Source organism: Poeciliopsis prolifica, unplaced genomic scaffold, assembly GCF_027474105.1.
Source record: "Poeciliopsis prolifica strain line A6 unplaced genomic scaffold, Auburn_PproV2 SCAFFOLD003, whole genome shotgun sequence".
In the NCBI taxonomy this organism is placed as follows: domain Eukaryota; kingdom Metazoa; phylum Chordata; class Actinopteri; order Cyprinodontiformes; family Poeciliidae; genus Poeciliopsis; species Poeciliopsis prolifica.
In genome coordinates, this window is record NW_026562378.1 from 6,289,742 (window position 1) to 6,309,086 (window position 19,345).

The window sequence follows — 19,345 nt, forward strand, 5'->3', positions numbered from 1 at the left end:
TGGGGGGAACACAGCATGCAGGTCAGGGAGAGGGGGATGATGGGGGGTTTAAGGAGGTTTTCAGCAATTTAAAACAAGCAATTTAAATCAGTTTTGATTCTTACAAAACAATATCCAAGTTTTGAACAGTACACAGAGCTTTGTCTACAATCAGTAGGAATTTTTGAAACTAGTTAGAATTGATATGAAGATGGATGGAGCTACGTATGTTAAAAAACCTGTTGGAAGCTTCAAAAGACTTTAAAGTAGCTGGTGTAAAGGTTTGTCCCCCAGCGGAGCGACAACACTGAACGCACAGTTCAGTGTGCGTTCAGTGGAATAGTTTGGTTCCACTGAACCAAACTATGGAATAGTTTGGTTCACACCATTTTCCAGTATCAGAATGCCAACTGAGAATCTGCGAAAATGCCTGAATATTGATGTTTACAGACACGGCCAATTCCAGCAAAAACTGTTCCACACACTGAATAAGGAGCACCAAACCTTTCAGATATTTTGTAAAGAGAAACAAACAACAAAAAAAAAACATATGAAATTGAAATAAAATAAATTGACGTTTGAAATTTTAAAGTGGGGTGTTATGTAAAATTGACTTTTTGTGCTACGAAGGAGTGTTTCTTTTGATTCTTTCATACATGTTTCAGGGGTACCTAAACGCTTGCTCTCACCAATCCCTGCCTATTTCCACAAGCTCCTCCTTGGCGCTGCAGTCTCCAGCCGAGCTTTCGCCTCACACTCCTCACCCAGGCCTCTGTCACTCAGCAGCAGCAATTAGCAAACATCTGATGGAACAGTGTCATATTAACTACTTCTCAGTCCAATGATTGTAAATGGCATAACGAAGGAGCATTGTTGGGACAGCCTAAAGGGGGAGTGCTGGGAAGAACAGGAGCTTCTTAGGGCAGGAGGCAAATTTCAAGGCATAGTCAAATGTCCTTAATAAATTGTTACATATATTCACAGGCTTTTTATAACAACTAAAGGTTACATAGTTACCTTATTTTGCTACAGGATGGCATTGTGCACCTAAAAAGTACCGAACACCACCCCTTTAATATGACTTGTGAGACACACTACATGTAGTGTGTTGGCCCATGCAAAAGTTTTCAAGTTCAAAGAATAGTGATAAGACTTTCTTTCACCTTTTATTTCTGTAATGCTTGTTGCCCAACATCTGCATGTTGGTGTATAAAGGTGACTGGGGCTCTAGTGTAAAGTGCTTTAAGTGGTTTGGTCAGTATGACAGGAAAGGTGCTTTATAAATTCACTCAATTTAGTATTAATATCTGGAAAATGGGGCAAAGAGAAATGTGCATTATGCTCCAAAAACAAACTTTACAGCTGGAAAAAAAGAACATGTTTAAATACTGATGACACCATTATTTATCTCTGTTAGGATTCATGTAAATTATATACACTAGACAGAGTAAAAATTCAGTCTTTTCACAGAAATGGCACAATATGAGTTAATGAATAGCAAAAAAAAAAGAAAAGAAAAAGTACAACTCTGAATTACAAGATTGACAGTTCAATGGTTAAAAAGCAAAACCTATCAAAAATGTGATGAAGTTGCATTTAAATACTGATGTAGAGGGTTCATCTTATAGATGACCATTTTCTTTTTCAAAATGCAAAAACAAAGACATTTGGAAAAGAGTTAACTTCAAAGAACAAAACTCAAAAGGTTATGTTTGTCGCCACAGACACCGAGTTGAATGGAACCCCATTGTTGCCACAGTTAATGAAATACTTGTCGTGGCTTAGGTTTTACCTCTCCTGCTTTCAGTGTTCGGCCTCATGCGGCGACGGAGTTCAGCGGAGGGAGGTCTTCTGTCAGGTTGGAGACCGCCGCAGCCCCTCGGAGACCGGCTGTGCCCAGCGCTCTCGTCCGCCGTCCAGCCAGAGCTGCCGCGTCGCGGACTGTCCCGCCCGCTACCGCTGGAGAGAAGGGGCCTGGCAGGCGGTAAGTCGGAGGGAATGCCTGCAGGTTTCAAACGATCCAGTCTGTAAGTCAAAACACACAGCGTTGCCGCGCTGCCTTACCTTGTCACCGGATGAAATGCACTGAAGTCGAGTCAGCTCCCGTCTGAGGCCAGAGAGAAAGACAAGAGGGGAGGGGAGGGCAGAGGCAGCAAAGCCCCTAGTGGGTTTTGTTTTTTTTTTCTTCTTCTTCCTCTAAAAACAAAAAAGAAAAAAAAATGAGACAGAACACCGAGTCCCAAAATACATTGGGGGAAAACATTCAATCTTTCCCAAGTTTAGAAATATGTCACAGAGCTGCAGAGCTGCAAAGTTGGAAGAGGTTGGAAGTTGGAGTAATACAGACTGCAGGTCATTATTTAAAAAAAAAAAAATGACTGAAACCCAGGTGAATGAATGATGGCATTGCTTCAAAATAGCATTATTCAAGTTGAAGCAAAAAGTACCCACTTTAAAAATCACTTCTGTACAAATAAAACAGTATTTGACTAAATCAGTTGTTAAACTTTGAGTTGCATTCAGCAACTTTAAGTTTAATGGTGCAAACTACTTCCATTCTCAAGACGTACTCTATACTTTACATTTACTTCAAATTGCACAGTTGGCTCATCCAACCATCTGTCCATCATTCCTACCTTCCTTCCTTCCTAACTTCCTTTGTACCTATTTTCAGTGAGTGTTGGGTAAAAGTCGGGATATAAATAGAGAAGATTGGGTTATTTTTTAGAGACTTCTCGCTTTAGGTAGAATCAGGAAGGTGAGGCCAACTCAGTGTTGTAGTCAAGACCACCTAACCTGAGACCAAGACCAGATTGTACTGGTACGGATCGGAACACGTTAAGTCACGTTATTGCTTGGATTTTAATCGGTGCGTTTTGCATCCAGTGAAAACAAACATGGTAACAAATAAACTGGACGGCACGCTGTGAGTTTAGTGATGTAAGACAGTTGTGGTCTTGAAATAAAACCCCAGTCCTCGGCAATTGATTTGATAACTATTACAACATGCAAAAGGCAAGAAACACCAACACAAACAGCAGAAATGAGTAAAACACACAGCAATCAGTCAAGACTGCTGACATGTGAACTGGAACCAGAATTAAAGTACAACACAAAAGTAAAAACACCTGAGTTTTCTCAGGTGTTTTTGAGGTATAAGTTGGTGCAGGACTGGCCCTCCCCCACATGTTGCTGCACGTTGCCTGTCGACTGGTTGAAGGCAATCTGCAGAAAGAAATATCAGTTTTACATTTGTAACAAAGTAAAGCCATTTGAATCCTGCTATTTTAAGCCCACTGAATTTACTTAAAAAGCAGACTCTTGAGATACAAAGTAAAGTTATAAAACTGTGAGAATTCAAAGGTTCTTGGGGGACCCCTGCTGGTTTTTGGTCTCCAAGCAGAGCCGTTTTTGGGTTATGCCTCAGACTGCTTCAGTTTCCCCACAGCTCTTCCTCTTCTTCAGTACTTTCATGCACATCGTTCCCTTTAAAACTTGTAATATTAAAAGTGCAATTAGTTTGAAGAGTTGAAGAACACTTTTTTTCCCCCTCAGCTAAACTCTCTTTCTGTACGCAGAAGGCTTTAGTCGTTCCTAAAGGAAAGTTCAGACGGAGTTTCCTCTTCATCAAGTTCACTTGATGTCGGATTTGGATCACGAAGCAGCATGAGCCGGGTTTCTCAAAACAGAGCTTAATTAGCAATGAGAGGAGTCCCAGCCTGTTGGCCCCAATTAATTTCTGAATTCCTGAAATTCGGGAGCCAGACCTTCAAGGACCAGTATAAGTTTTATTCCTTCCTCTTAAAATCTGATTTCGTCCTCGTAGATGGAGACTCTGTGACAAATTGCCGTAATGTGTGCATGTCTTAGCGATAGTTGTACTTAGACGCTCTGACACTGTAGTGCCCGTCAACACGACTAAACTCAGCTCCTCCAGTTGTCAGGGTTCAACACTACAGGAGTGACGAGGAGCGGCTGCAGCAGGATGTGGCTGTGGCGATACGCAGCTGGAATGCTTCAAGTAGAAGCCTGCGATAGACTGAAATGTCACGATTTTTGATGTTTCTCCTCAGCCGGGATACATTTTTTACTGTAGGCTTTTTGATAAATCGTCATATTTTTGTTTTTTCGATGGTTATGTGTTTTTATTCTGCCATCCTTGAAGAAATGTGCAGTTTGGAAAAGGACGTTAAAGCACAGTAGCAAGCATAGGGCAGCCTTTGAGCTGTTTCAAAGTGTAACTCTCTTAAAACATTTGTATGCTTTAATACTGGTGGCTGTCTTATTTCTGGTACATATACTTTAGCAATACTTTTATTCCCCAGACATTGTCTTTCCCTCTTATCTGATCGTTTGCTTTGACATTTTCCTCCTTTTGCTCTGTGTGATAAAAGCACAGACTAATTAATCTTGCTCCTTCCTTCTGACTTTATGTTCTCTTGTCCCACAAATCGTGGAACGATCCCGATGTCACGCCGTATCTTTTCCGTCCTGCTTCCTCAACAGTGCAGTAAGTCCTGCGGATCGGGCCATCGGAGGAGAACATTGCAGTGCGTCGATTACAACGATCGCGAGGTCCACGAAATGTACTGCGTGAACCAGATCAGGCCGCCGGACATAGAGAGCTGCAACACACAGGCTTGTGAGCTAATCTGGATCACTGGGGAGTGGACAGAGGTGAGCCGATGTTGTGTCTCTGTCCTCGTTTTCCAACGCCGACTTTTAAGTTTGTTGAGAAATGCTGCCCTTCCTTCATGCCAGTGCTTATCTCTCTCTCTCCTCCAGTGCTCGGTGAGCTGTGGTCAGGGCTATCGTCAGCGTCTTGTCTCCTGCAGTGAAGTGCACGTGGAAAATGACAACTACGAGTACGGCCATCAGTCTCTGTCCAAATGCCCTGGAACCCCCCCAGAGAGCTACATGCCATGTAATATGGGCACATGTCCACCCCCACAGGAGTGGAGGGCTGGAGTCTGGGGACCGGTGAGCTAGACTGTCCAGCCAAAGACATGAGTGACGTCAAGCCCTGGGCCTCATTGAATGTCTGCTTTTAAAAAAATGTGTCGATACCAATCATTTAAAGATTTACAATGTAATACAACAGAAGGCCGCTATTAATTCTCAAGACAGTAGGGACACATTCACAGTCTCCACAAAAAACTATAATGATGAAGTAATTTGATATGAGTGAATAATTTTTGTAAAATTAGACAGGATTCAAAAACAACACTTATACAATGTTTGAAATTTCCCAAGAATCTAATAAACAAACAGGAATAGGCCTGTTTGAGTCTGTCTGAGCTATCATTATCGTTATCCTTACTGCATTAAAAATTACTAGATTTTTAATGCAGTAATAAACCTACGGAGCTTATGTGAATATACAGCATGTTCCAAATTATTATGCAAATTGGATTTAGGTGTCATGAAGATACATTTTTTGTTGTGCTATTAAATTCATAGATGGTATTGTGTGTCAGGGCTCTTTGAATCCCTATAATTAATTTCGAAGAGCTGGTTGATTAGTTTGTCTGGTGAGCTCAATTAAAGGAAATCTACTTAAGAAGGATGTTCCACATTATTATGGGAAAGAGAAAGGATCTCTGCTGACCAACATCATCAGATAGTGTAGTGTCATATGACAAGGTATGAAACTCATGGTGTGGTCACCATCCTCCTCTGACCTCAACTCAATTGAGAACCTTTGGAGTTTCCTCAAGCAGGAAATTTGAGGGTGGAATGTAGTTCATATCAAAACAGCAGCGAGGAAGGTTTTCTGACATCCTGCAAAGAAATTCAAGCAGAAACTATCCACAAACTCACAAGTTCAATGGATGCAAGAATTGTGCAGGGGTCAAAGAAGGGATCCTATGTTAACATGTAATAGCTTTTGATTTTAGTGCATGTGGCCATTTTATGTTGCACATTCAAAAAATGACCGTTTGCTGTTCTTTATAATCCATAAAATGTTTAGAAAATCTGCTGTGCATAATAATTTGGAACAGTGCATTCTGAGTTTTTCATTTTTGAAAGACATGCTGTTGTCATGAGGAGCTTTGTTCAGTAAAATTTGATTAATACTGTAAAAGTTTATGACTTGAAAATTATACTGACCATCATTTGCATTGACCATTTAAGAAAATCTGAGAAAATATCACGATGTAGTTACACTTAATATCTGAAGGGTTTCTTTTCATAAAAAGGCCTAACGTTGAACGTTCAAGTTTCCAACACGCTGTTGCAGAAGCTACACTGCTAGCTTGAAAACCAAACGCTTAACAGAATAAATTACACCAAATCAACGTGACTTTTACATTGTTGTGGTTCCCTCTCATTCAGTGCTCGGTAAGCTGTGGGGACGGTGTGGCAGAGAGGACAGTGCAGTGTATGTCGGCAGACGGGCGAGAAAGCAACGGGTGTTCTCCAAACGAAGAGCCTGACAGCAGAAAAGTCTGCAGTAATCCAAGCTGTGAGTGCTGCTAAGTGACCTGGATGCTGTTGCTGTGCTTATAGGTGAAACGGTAGAGATGCACCAATCAGTGTCTGAGTTAAAGATGGTATGGAATCCATTTTTTGAGTTGGACACCAGTTGAATCAAGCTTAAAAAAACCCCACCAGTTCTGGTCAAACGTAGATTTCTTGGTGCTTCTCTAGTTATAAGATCAGATCAAATTCAATCCTTGCTAAATCCAGTGTGTTTGTAGCTCAGTGTGGATCATTCATTTCAGAAAACTTTGGGTTTAAAGATTTATTGTTCCGTGTATTGACTCTTTACCCTTAGTTTAGTTGGACAGAGTCCACTGGTAGACATGATGTAGCAAAATGTCTGTCCCTGAACAAATAGCATTCATTTGAGTACTTAGTTTTCTTCCTCTTGTCTCCAAGGCGATTTGCCTTTGAGCTGTCTCGACATTCAGAGCACAAGCGGCCCCATTCCAGACAGCGAACACTTTCTCAGTGTTCAAGGAAAAGCTCTCAAGGTAAGACAGTTTAATCTCCCGAGTACAGAAAGAATCTGTTGTTTTGTACAAATTGAGAAGCTCAATATTTTGAAATGAGTGAAGCTCGACAGTCATCTATTCGATTGCATGTTTGGAGTTGACCTTAATTTGCCCTCTGTGCTTTTCCGTCACCTCCTTTTCCTTCCAAAACCTCGTTTTCCTCCTGTTTATCTTCTCTCCCCTGACCTTTATCTCGACTCTCACTCCTCCTCTGTCTGTCTTGCCCTCAGGTCTACTGTGCAGGAATGCAGACGGAGACTCCACAGGAGTACATCACCTTGACAACTGGAGAAGAGGAGAATTTTTCGGAGATCTTTGGCTTCAGGTGAACCTCCAGCAGGATAGCAAGGAGAGCCGTCGGGGTTTATTACAAAACTCCACACGTCCGTGGAATGAGGAAAGTCCACGGACATGTCAGCCGAAGCTCAGGTTTTTCCTCTGTGCTTCTCCAGGCTCAACGACCCCACTCAGTGTCCTGCCAACAGCTCCAGAAGAGAAGACTGCGACTGCCGAAGGGACTACACCGCCGCAGGCATGACCACCTTCTCCAAAGTGCACCTGGACCTGAGACGAATGAGCGTCATCAGTGAGTGGCCCACGCACCCAGAGCTAATGTTTACTCTGCGCTACACTCAAATGAGGACTGTCTTTTCCTTTTAATTACGTCCAGCTTCATGAGGGTTAATGGGATCAAGATGTCTGCAGTTTAAACAACAGACATCAGCAAGGCTTGCATAAATCTGCCATGGCGCGGCTGAGGCACACTGACAGTGTCAGTTATGTATTGCCTTTCAAAAGTGTTCATAGTGCTTCATATTTTGTCACTTTAATTACAGCAAACCCATCTATTCTAGAGCAACTTCATTTGAGAAAAGGAGCAAAAGTAGTGCAGAATCATGAAGTAAAAATAAACTAGTGAGCTTTTACAAAACAAAAATGTATAAGTAAAAGTAAAATTAGTACTCTGTCATGTTTAGTTCTTTTTGGTTTGTCTTTCCCAGTTTTGTTAAATTGTGTCTTTGTTTTCACATTCATTTTCAAAAATGCCTTCCGCAGTTTTCATATTTTTATTTGTGAAAGTCAAAACAGTAAATTGACATCGATAGACGTTGACAAGACGAGTGAGAACGCTTTTTGTCAAGACACTGCCAAATGTCGCCAAATATTTCTTTATTCTCTAGCCTGCATGCACGGTTGCACATCTATGCGAAATGCATCCTTTCGAGACATTTTTTGTTATTCCTTTGGGTCCCATTGAGTTGAATTTTCTGCTTTTACTCGATGTTTAGCTACAGATTGGCGGTTTGCTTTCACTCGTGACGGCAAGAGTCCTGTCCCGTTTGCCACAGCCGGAGACTGCTACAGTTTGGCCAACTGTCCACAGGTGAGCGTCATCTGCAAAGACTGAACTCTACCCCGAGGCATTTTGTTGTAGTGTTTATGCAGAACATGTCTTCAACAGCAAAAAAAAGACAAATCAGAAGCAAATAGCGGGAAGCACTAAATGGACCCGTTGTATTAAAGCTGCATGCTTCTGTAGCTGCACCTAGAGTTTATAAATTATTTCTAAACTCCTGTTTCAGTCAAAGGAGTCAAGGGAGCCAAGGGTTCAAGCTTCCTTTTTCTTTTTGACATGACTTTTATATTCGGCAGGAGCTTTTATTGAAAGCAAGGTAAAAACAGCGAGGGACACTTTATCCCACACCTCCTGAACCAAAGAGACTTCATCCTATTGTGAGACAAGGCAGGGGACTGATGCTTTTATGCTTAGATAAAACCTCTAATATTTCAACAGGAAAACAAACAAGTCACAAAGCAACAGACGGCCCTCCCGCATTTTCTCCTTGTTGCTCCTGCCCTGCATCTGCAACATCTCCTTCAATTCACCTTTGTTGCCTTACTCTTGACATTTTTCCTTGGCAGTTGAAAGCTCGCCCAGCTGCGCTTGCATGTAAACATCTCTCCCGCCGGGCGTGATACGCAACGGCAAGAGATGGAGGAAGTGTCTCCAGATGATATCACGCGCAAGCAGCGCAGCAACACAAATAGTGTGGAAAAACATGTCAAACACCAGGTTTTGCCAGTAGTGGTTCTTGCGTGTACGGCGCCCTGGACATGCGCCATCCCACTGCCGCCGCTCACACTCGTCGCTACTTTCTCCCCCTTCAAGAAATGTCCTGGTTGAGCGTAGCTGGAGGTACCACTCGACCACTCATGGTTAGAGGGAAGAAGATGCCTCAGAAAACTTTGTTCATTCAGCTTGGTACTCTGTGGTTGGCAACAAACACAACCCGATCTTCCACTTCCCCACAGCAACTCCCTCATGTGCAGCAGGGTCAGCTCCTTATTGGCTGCACTTGCTTAAGATCATTGGAAATTTGTTAGATTACGATTAAATAATTTGTTTTTAGTGAAATAATTCTTGTTCCACTCTACCCTACAGCCTGATGCCGCCCTGGGCAACTTCCCGTTTGGCCAATGTCAAAAGCCGCCACTAGGTTTCACTGTAAAAATAAGCCGATAGTAATATAGGAAAGAATTCAGTTGAAACTATGAGAATATGCCGGTCATTCGTCCCCTTCATGCTGCAACATATTAAAGGATGTCTGTGAAAAAGTAAGCAAGCCTTTAATTTAATGCATGGTTATGTTTACTTTCATAGAACCTTTTTTTTTTGACTACGTGCTAAAATTTTGTTTGGAAAACTGTTGGCCCTTCACCAGCTGTTCTCTGTGTCTCTGTTGTTTATGTTCAATGAGTCTCACTATTTTATGTCCATTTTTCTCATAATGGTTTCAAATTACTGCATTATTCTTTCATTGTGACCTGTATCCACTCTTTATGTCGCTGTCTTGCTTTAGGGACAGTTTAGAATCAACTTGTCAGGAACAGGTTTCAAGGTGGCGGAGGAAATCACCTGGATCTCCCAGGGAAACTATGCGGTGACTCGTATCCAGAAATCCCAGGTTCCTCATCATGCACACACACACACACACTCACACACACACACACACATACACACATCACCTGACCGTATTCGATTTCCTTAGATTCACCTTCATCTCGGCTCATAAACCTCTGATTGATTGTGTTTTTCTTTTTAAGTTGATTTACTTGTTTTATTTTTATAGCTATGTCACTTGCTAAATACTGAATAGAGTTAATGTTTAGTTTGCCCACATTTCTGTTTTAAATCCTCTTTTTCTATTGATCTCATTCAATGTTAAAATGTTCTAAGAAAGAGAATCTTGGTTGTTCCTCAGCTGTAGTAATTAAAACTGACCGAAATGAATAAGAAATACAATCACTATGTTTTTTTTTGTGTGTGTGTTTTTTTTAAAGTCCACATAATATATTTTTTTCTCTTTTTAATAGAAGGATTGAAATAAATTAATCAGTTTCAGCCCACTGATTTGTTTTGAAAAATGACTGAAGTGTCAGCTCATGTCATTATTTCTGTGTCCACAGGATGGCGGCAGAGTGACGGGGACCTGCGGAGGGTACTGTGGAAAATGTACACCGTCCTCTGGCGACGCTCTGCCTGTCACAGTTGAATAGACCTGCAGCAGCAAAGCAGGTGCATTATCAGCAACTGCAGAAGATAAAACAAATACATCAATGCAATATTTCTGCTTACAAATAGATGCTGACTGCATTTTTGTTTTTTGCTCACCCAACACACGTTTACTGCTGGATGTTGATTCTGATTGTGTGCTTTGCTTTTATTTACTTGCAGCGCTGTGTATTCTTCTTCTGGTGCTCAACTTCCCTCCTCATCAATGGTGCTACGGCCAACTTGGAGCTCAAACTCATCCATCACCTCTTTGACTCATTTTGTGTGTGTATAGTGTAAATTATTCCACTGTAAGTACTGTAAATAGACCGATCAAATCTATTATTTATTCTACTTGCCATTTATTTTTGTATTGTAAAATAATTTAAAAGTTTTGTTGTCAAAAGCTTGCGCTAAATATGCTAGTATTAATGCAGTTTATGTCAGATTTGCCTTCCACATTTTATCATTCATGTTTAACTTTGAAGTTACTATGCATTGCAGCCATATGTACATGTGTGTATGAGTATGTGTTTGTTTCTCTCCAATAAGTCCAGTAGTCGCATTGTGATTGTTTCCAAACCAAATGTTCTCATGCATTCTTTTTTTGAAAAACCAATTACTCCTCAAGCAGCAGCAGCACTTATACGTATAAGCGTTTTGCAACGGGTATTAGCTGCCGGACTTTTCAGAGGTTGTCCTGCAGTAAGTCGATCCGACTCTGTGCGCTTTCTGCTTCCACTTACTGAGCCGCCGAACTCCTCCGTGACCTCCACGCTTAAATTCCCCTCCCTTTACAAACGCGATCCAGCTAAATTTTCCTCGGATCTGCTGCGTTTGAGGCTGATCCGATCTGAAACCGGTGGTCTGAAGCCGACTGGACTGCGTGGGAATCCTTTCCTCACTGCTAACTCTGGCTTTCATTCGCTCAGACTGGAGAGAGGAGGAGGTTGGAGATTGTTTAAAGTAAGTGGAAATCGACGGGGTCAGGTGCTATGAAAATGTTTCCACTATGCAGCTGCAGAGCTCTGGCAGTTTGGCTTCTACAGATTCTTGATGTCAAGAATTTTTATTGGGTTTTTGACTGTAATGCTAACACAAAGAATAAAGTGCACATATATATATATATATATATATATATATATATATATATATATATAGATAGATAGATAGATAGATAGATAGAGATAGATAGATAGATAGATAGATAGATAGATAGATAGATAGATAGATAGATAGATAGATATAGATAGATAGATAGATAGATAGATAGATAGATAGATAGATAGATAGATAGATAGATAGATAGATAGATAGATAGATAGATAGATAGATAGATAGATAGATAGATAGATAGATAGATAGATAGATAGATAGATAGATAGATAGATAGATATTATTGAAAGAAAATAACACATATATATGTGTGTGTGTCTTTTGTTTTTCTTTCAATAAAAATAAAAGTATCCAGAAAAGCCTTTTCGTCAGCATGATACCACCACCACCATGTGTCACCATGAGGTGGTGTGTTCAGGGTGTTAGCTGTATATCTTCTTCAAAATTGGCCACAACCTGAACACCAGGCGACCCGCATTATTTTATTTAGCAGCATCAAAATAAAAAGGAGCTGGATGCTACTTTTAAGGTTGTGGTTGTAATTCGGTACAGTTCCAGGGTCTGGATGCTTTTGCAGGGCTCTGTAATTCTGCTTAGTTGTGTGAAAAGACAATGACAGGATTCTGATTGCAGGTAAAGCAGAGTTTAAGATGCCACTCATCAAAGGAAGCTAAAGTCCTCTGGTCCAGCATGCAGGAACCAGAATAGAGCTGTTAGTCTTGTTAGTTGGGCATCTTCTCTCTGTTTTCTTGCTAGAATAGGAGGAAAAAGACTTCACCTCAAGCCAAATAAGATTCCACAGATACTCTGGAGATGTAATGAAGATGCGGGGGTTGTTTGACCCTAGAGACAAGTCAGTCTGCTAAATCCGCGGGCCCTGCAGTGCGAGTCTGTCCAAAGTGCTGCTCGTGCGTCCTGTACCTCACGTTCTTTTCTGAATCCAAGTCTGTCCAAACCGCACTTCGTCTTCTGGCCTTCTGCTATGTCGTTTTATATGAAGAAATCAGGGTACTTTATACTTTTAGTTTTATTTTATTTTTTGCTCCCCTCTAGCCACTGTTACTCGCTACTGTAACCTGATCTGATAAACAAAAAAAAGAAAATCCAGAAGGAAATGCGTAGATAATACATAACTGATGTTAAAAAAAGAAACAAAAAAAAAGCCATTTTGTTACTATTGTGAGCCGGTGTGTGTGTGTGTGTGTGTGTGTGTGTGTGTGTGTGTGTAGGTGTGTATGTGTGTGGGGTGCTATTTCAATGCCCTAAGTGCGCAGCCTTCAGCCAAAGGAAATTCACTCGTCTTAACCTAAGACTTGGCAAGTATTTAAAGACGAAAACAGGCTGTGTCTCACTGAAGGTCATGACTGACAAATGCACTTCTGATTGTCAGAACGTTGTCCAATCAGGTTCTCAGGTGTCATAACGAAGCGATTATTTTATTTAAGTGTGTCCTCTCTTTTTTTTTTTTACTCCTAACATTTAACTTTTGTTTACCAGGTAACACAGCATGTATCATTTCTTTTACTATTGTAAAATGCCTTTATATGTATGATTTCTGATTTATATGCAAGTATTTATTGTACCTATGTATGTGATTGTACATAAAATTGTGGCTATGAATTATTACAGACGAGTGTTGCCATAAAATAATCAATCTTGCAGTATTATTTTTTTTTCTTCTATTGTATGAACAGTTATTTATATTTCAATCCTTTTGGCATAACAATGTATGAGCAGTATTTGCTTGTGTCATGTTAAAATAGTGATTAATGTATGAAACGCAGATGGGGCGATGATTGGATTGTAATAAAAATGCTTGACATGCGTCACAGTTGTCTGTCTGATCAACTCACTAATGCATCATTTCCACAGGTCCACTGGTCCTGTGCAGTTAAAAAAATAAAAAAAAAATTCCCCCTGCATAAAGCATCTGTGTAATTATGATTACACAGTTTAAATCTTCTGAACAGTCTCACTCATGGCTTGATAGATGGTTTATACAAAACTATATTTGGTTCTGTTATGGCAGTAAATCACCAGGTTAATGTTTGTAAGGACATTATTTTGCCCTGGAGAGACGCTAGATTGGCGGCATGTAATGTCAACTGAGGGCTGCGTGGTGGAGCGGTTGTTTGTCATGTTGCCCGGCTGCAAAAAGGTCGGCGGTTCGAATCCCTCCCGGAGATTTGAGTTTGCATGTTCTTGCTGAGTACTTGCCTCCCAAAGACCAAAAACATGCATGTAGTTTGGTTCAGAGACATCCAATCTTCTGACTAAACTGATGACATTTTGTGACACCATCGCTTCATTTCCGTCAATATTTCTCAAACAAAAAAAAGGTTTTGGGAGAAATGAAATATTGTTTTCTGACAGAGTGTATTGAATAAATGTCACAAACTTGGATTTCTGCAAACTGAGTAATAAACAGTGATAAGGAAAAGTACATGTAAATTGAAGATCACGTCTTGCTTGTGCTAAACTCTGTCTCTTTTCCATCCTGGTGGAGTCTCTCCTCCTGCTCTGCACTCACTGATTTCAGATTCTCAGGATCCAGATGTGAGAACAAGTCATGCATTTTGATGCTCATGTTGCATCCATAGTTCAGAAAGCTGATCTGATTGAGCAGAACCAATGCGACTTTAGGATTCAGCTCATCAAAATGACCCTAAAACAGTTCTTAAACCCCAGACCCCAGTGAAAGCATGCAGGGAACACACAAACCTGCTTGCTGTGTTCCCTGGTCTATATGATGCTGTTTGTTTTCTCTGAGGCCTTCACAGCAGATTGGACGAAAGCCAACTGCTCGCTGTGTATCTTATTCAGGTCTATCAAAGTAAAGGGTGCTGATTATGAATGTGTGCCATACTTTAAAATATTTTTTCACCATATGAAATGTCAGATTATATTGTATTTATTCTGTATTTTTGTGACATTACATTAGCCTCACAAATGCAAATTTTGCATTCAGTTCAACTCAGTCTGAGTCTTAACACTTTTAAAATTTCATTTAATTTATTTCTGCTTATTATAGTGTAAAAATGCCCTATGTCTTAATGCTGAATAAAAGAAAAGAACTCCAGTTTTTGTTTCTGTTGAGTTTCTATCAATGAAGCGGCACACACACACGTGCACACACACACGCACACACAGAAACATCAGCGCTGGTGTTTCTGCATCAAAGCAAAATAAAAATAATTTTAAAGATGACTGCCCACTTTCTAAACCAAGTCGAGGTCTGACCGACAGCCTTTCAGGTTCATCACAAGCAGGTATAAAAGTTCAAATCCTCCTTCTTGCACAGCAGATTTTCAAAGTGAAACAACTAGATTTTGTGTGTGTGCCACCAGTTTGGCCTCAGTTCAAAGTCAGCCCAGATTACCTTGAGGAATGATGATGATAAAGCTTGAGACTCTGGGCTATAAAGCTCCCCTCTTTACTGTAAATCTAAATTAAGACTTTAAACAGGGCTCGACAAATCAGAAACTGCCTTCTCGCTCGCTCTTATTTCTGGGGGCGAAGCAAAAGAAGCAAAACAAAAAAACCCAAACCAAACTTGGTACAAGCGGGGAAAAAGCTCCTTTTTTGGCTCTCAGCATGCGTGCAGTTTGTGTTATCACAGTGAAATGGGCCAGGACTCCATGATTCCTAAAATTCTGTTTCGCTTTATCTTAAGCATCTCACCAGTGAACTTTGGACCTGCAGAAGTGTGCCAGAAAAAAAAAAAACAACAACAACAAAAATATCAAAACTAAAATGGTTAAGTGATATTTAAACATGGAAAAATATATTTTTCTAAAAGGAAATCTGAAAAGTGTGGCGAGCATTTTTATTGAGCCCATTTTACTCTGATACGCCTAAATAAAATCTGGTGCAGGTGATTACTTTCAGTATGACCACAGTTAGTGCAGCTGTTCCGCAAAAATCCTCTGAAGGACGTCGGATTACGTTATTAACTAAACAATTTCAGGGAGCACGATGAATATAATCCAGAGGAAGCTGCATGGAGCTAAATACAGAGTAATCTTGGAATACAACCTTCTAAAGGCTGCATTGTAGCAAAAGCTGCTTCTCCAAAATGTTGGCTCATAGGCGGGCCGAGTATGACTGGACGCCACAGTTGAAACCCATGATTCCTTTAACTTCCACTCCACAATCACACATCACTCTGTGCTGGTCCACCAATCAGCATCTCAAGCAAATATAGTGATGTTTGTGGTTCTGTGGGGATAAAATGTGTGGGTTGTAAGTTTAGTGAGACCCTGTAATAAGCAGCAAAGTGATCTCACGTCAGGAACTCGGTGATCTCTCGTGAAGGAAATCAGAAATGGATTTTGACCATGAATTTCTCTGGGGAGAGAAAGAATAAAAGTGATGCTCAAAATGGTCGATCTGGGACGATCTGTGGGACTCGCAAATTTCAAAGCATCAAAAAAAAAAAAAAAAAAAAATATATATATATATATATATATATATACGTATATATATATATTTATATTCCTAATGCTCTAAGTATGTTTAAAACAAGCTGAGCCTGAATGACATTTAACCCAGAGCAACAGGAAGGCACAGAACCACACATAAACAAACCTAATGTGAATTGGAATAAAAGCCTGACCTGATTGAGAGAAATGGATGTCGCTTTTGGATTCAGCAGTACAAAATAGTACTAATTCAATTGAAAAAAGAAAAACAAATTCCAAAAAATATTTTTCTGTGTCATGCTGTGGGAATCCTTTTCTCCAGCAGGGACAGTGAAGCTGGTTTATTTACTTGAATGTCTTATTTTTTTCTATATAAAACCACTTCTAAATAAACTTGATGGCCATGAACATTTTTGCTGCACTTCACAATTAAGCACTTCCTTGTGGTCCCAGTGAAATACAAGGTTTGCTAGTGAAACCTCCATAACGTGACTGCTGTAAAAACACAGGCGTAAATCCTCGGGTGGGGGGTCCGGAACCCCCCAATCTTAGAAAATATCTAGAAAAATTATTAAAGAAATGTTTGCATTTTAATCATATTAATATGAAAAGGCAAAAGAACAAAAGAAATCTGCCATTTATCTCAGAAAAAATAATAACACTCAGCGTAGAGCCTTTAAAACCATCCATCCATTTTCTAACACCCTTGTCCCTAGTGGGGTCGGGAGCCTTTAAAACCACAAAATAAAATCTGAATATTTTTCTCCATGAACCCTGGTACTTTAAATGTTGTGTTGAAGTTATAATACCCCGCAGATGTTAATTTCTATCTACCTTTTGGCTATCCGCCACCCAAGACATGGCAAAACTAAAAAAAGATTTAAAAATTAAGCAGCTTTACACAAGTTAGAATTTAAATAGCCATTAACTTATAGGCGTCAAACTCCAGTCCTCAAATGACCTTTAGATGAGCCTCTGCTACACCACACCTGACTACAATAATCAGGTCATTAGCAAGGCTCTGGAGAAGTGATCCACACAAGGAGGAGGAAATCAAGCCATTTAATTCCGCTGTTTTTGTTTTGTTTTTTACCTGTGGCACATTTAAAAACTGCAGGACAGCGGCCCTGGAGGACTGGAGTTTGACACCCCTGCATTAACTTGTATGGGGAGCAACGTTTTCTTTAAAGGGGAAGGGGTTTCTATCCCGTCAATAACAGGTCTGCGTCGGAACTGATGCACTCCTAATTCACTGGAAGCGTCTCCTAATTATAGTTTGTCCTGGTGAAACGCGGGCCTCCCATTGGCCGAAGAGCTGCAGGGTGGAGCTGCCGACCGGAACTCCATTCATTAAACACGGAGCTTGTTTGGACTGAACCCGCAGCCCGGTTTTGGAAGAGTTTTTTTTTTATCTCCTTCTTCTTCTTCTTTTTCTTTTTAAATAGGTATTGAACTTTGGGGACGGGGGCCCCTCTTTCAACTTTCAGTTTTTACGCGCATTTACGTGGGAAGACGAGGTAAAGAAAGTGACCTGCGCTGCTGTGGGCTCGGCGCGTCATGTGGAGCCGCAGCTCCAGGAGGAGAGATTCCAGCAGATGGGTAGGCTCTCCCACAGCTGTTTGTGTTTTTGTTTGTTTTGTTTGCTTTGCTTTTATCATGCGTCCATTTCACGTTTCCGGTTCTGGCGACGCACGCACCTTTTTGTTGCCGTTTCGCTGCTGCTGTTTTTATTTTCTGTTTTGTGTCTGTCGCTGCTCACTCCCGTTTCCATGGAGATGGACTGTTGTACACATGAGTCATCAATTGCTCGTCCAGTCACTTTAAGAAACGTCTTGTTTGCCTCTCGGGTTTTTAATGTGAACATGGAAGCATCTCATTTGAGTGACGTGAATTAAATGAGGTCTATTTATTGTAAAGAAGCGGGCTGACCCAAGTCCTGCAGTTATCTGAGTCTCTCATCCTTTGCCTCTGTGTCCCCCCGTTCAGCTGAAGCCTGCGGAGGAGCAACAAAGAGGACAGCCTTGTATCACCTGTGGAGACCAGTGCCCGGGCTTTCTTCTGCACAAATGGAGGTAGACCAAACTTTTTTTTTCTTTTTTCCCCACATTTATTAATTTATTATTATTTTTTTTTTTTTTTTGCCAGAGTAAAACCACTAAATTTCATTGGAGTTTTAGGTCACACACAAGCTCAAGTGCATTATTTATTTATTTTTTTACCAAATGGTTTTTACAATATGTGAGGTGTGCATTTGAATGCAGTCTATTTTCTTCTGATGCCCTACAATAAAGTCTGGCTGCCTTCAGTTTGCTCTAACCAAGCAGAGTTTACCTGCGTGTGATTTCTGTCCAGTGTAGATGTAGCTGCTGTTTTGTTGACAAACGCGTCACAACTCAGAAACGAGCCCCGTTCACTACGTTTGTGCAGAGAAATTTAACTTGAGTGCCACTTTGCCACGAAGGAAGAGTGTCCAGGATGTGCGGAGTCTGCAGAGACTTCAGAGGCTCTTTTCCTGATCCTGACCTACATCTATGCAAGTCGTGGTTGGAGAGAAAGTCAGGCCTGACGATGCTCTGCAGAGCGACATGTTTATTGGCTGCAGGAAGTACAGATTCTGCTGAACCTTCTTCTGGACAGCGACTGTATGTGACGACCATCTCAGGCTGGTTCCTGTGACTTGGAATTGATTCACGGTAGACGCAGTCTTACCGCCATTCTGACACGTAAGCTGCTCATTAAACTGCTGCTAATTTGGCAACGGAATTTTTTTTTTCATCCAAGTAACTCTTCAGATTTCCTCTTCAAGTGAAGAAGCATTTAGAAGGAACCTCTCCTTCAAGATGGCCGTCTCTTTGAGCAGAATCAGCTGCTGTGAGGAAAAACAAAACTATTTTCCCTCCAATTAGAGACAACACAACCAGGAGGCCGGGCTGCCTCTTCCTGCTTTAGTCACAAGTAAATCATCATCCAAGTAAATCATCATTGTGCTTTCACTGTGAAACAGGCTTTTACATTGTAAATGTGGTGTTGCTGTGAGCTAAAAGTGATTTCATGTAGGGGCATTAAAGTGTGACCAACCTGGGTCACAGTGCTGTGGGGAAGCGGCAAGAAACGCACCGTTCACGCACCTTAACAATGTTGACCAATTATTTCTACAATAAAGCTAAAGCTGCTTGCTGGTGGGTTGGTGAGAATTATTTGTGTTCGAATGCACTGGTGTAAATTCTCAGTCGTCCAGGACTGAGAACACTTACGTTGAAGGCAACAGGATTTAGTTT

The 19,345-nt window shown here is 40.8% G+C and overlaps 1 protein-coding gene across 1 annotated transcript in view; it reads left to right on the forward strand.

Annotated features, from left to right (window-relative positions):
• The window catches only part of LOC129355161 (A disintegrin and metalloproteinase with thrombospondin motifs 9-like), a 48,921-nt gene extending 37,347 nt beyond the window's left edge, over positions 1-11,574 (forward strand). The window contains exons 30-40 of the mRNA XM_055024707.1: positions 1,787-1,963; positions 4,486-4,656; positions 4,765-4,959; positions 6,316-6,445; positions 6,862-6,956; positions 7,208-7,302; positions 7,430-7,563; positions 8,267-8,361; positions 9,839-9,943; positions 10,446-10,554; positions 10,714-11,574. Coding sequence (XP_054880682.1) covers positions 1,787-1,963; positions 4,486-4,656; positions 4,765-4,959; positions 6,316-6,445; positions 6,862-6,956; positions 7,208-7,302; positions 7,430-7,563; positions 8,267-8,361; positions 9,839-9,943; positions 10,446-10,535 — 1,287 coding nt within the window. The 3' untranslated portion in view covers positions 10,536-10,554; positions 10,714-11,574. The remainder of the gene's footprint in view (positions 1-1,786; positions 1,964-4,485; positions 4,657-4,764; positions 4,960-6,315; positions 6,446-6,861; positions 6,957-7,207; positions 7,303-7,429; positions 7,564-8,266; positions 8,362-9,838; positions 9,944-10,445; positions 10,555-10,713) is intronic.
• Positions 11,575-19,345: the final 7,771 nt, after the last annotated feature.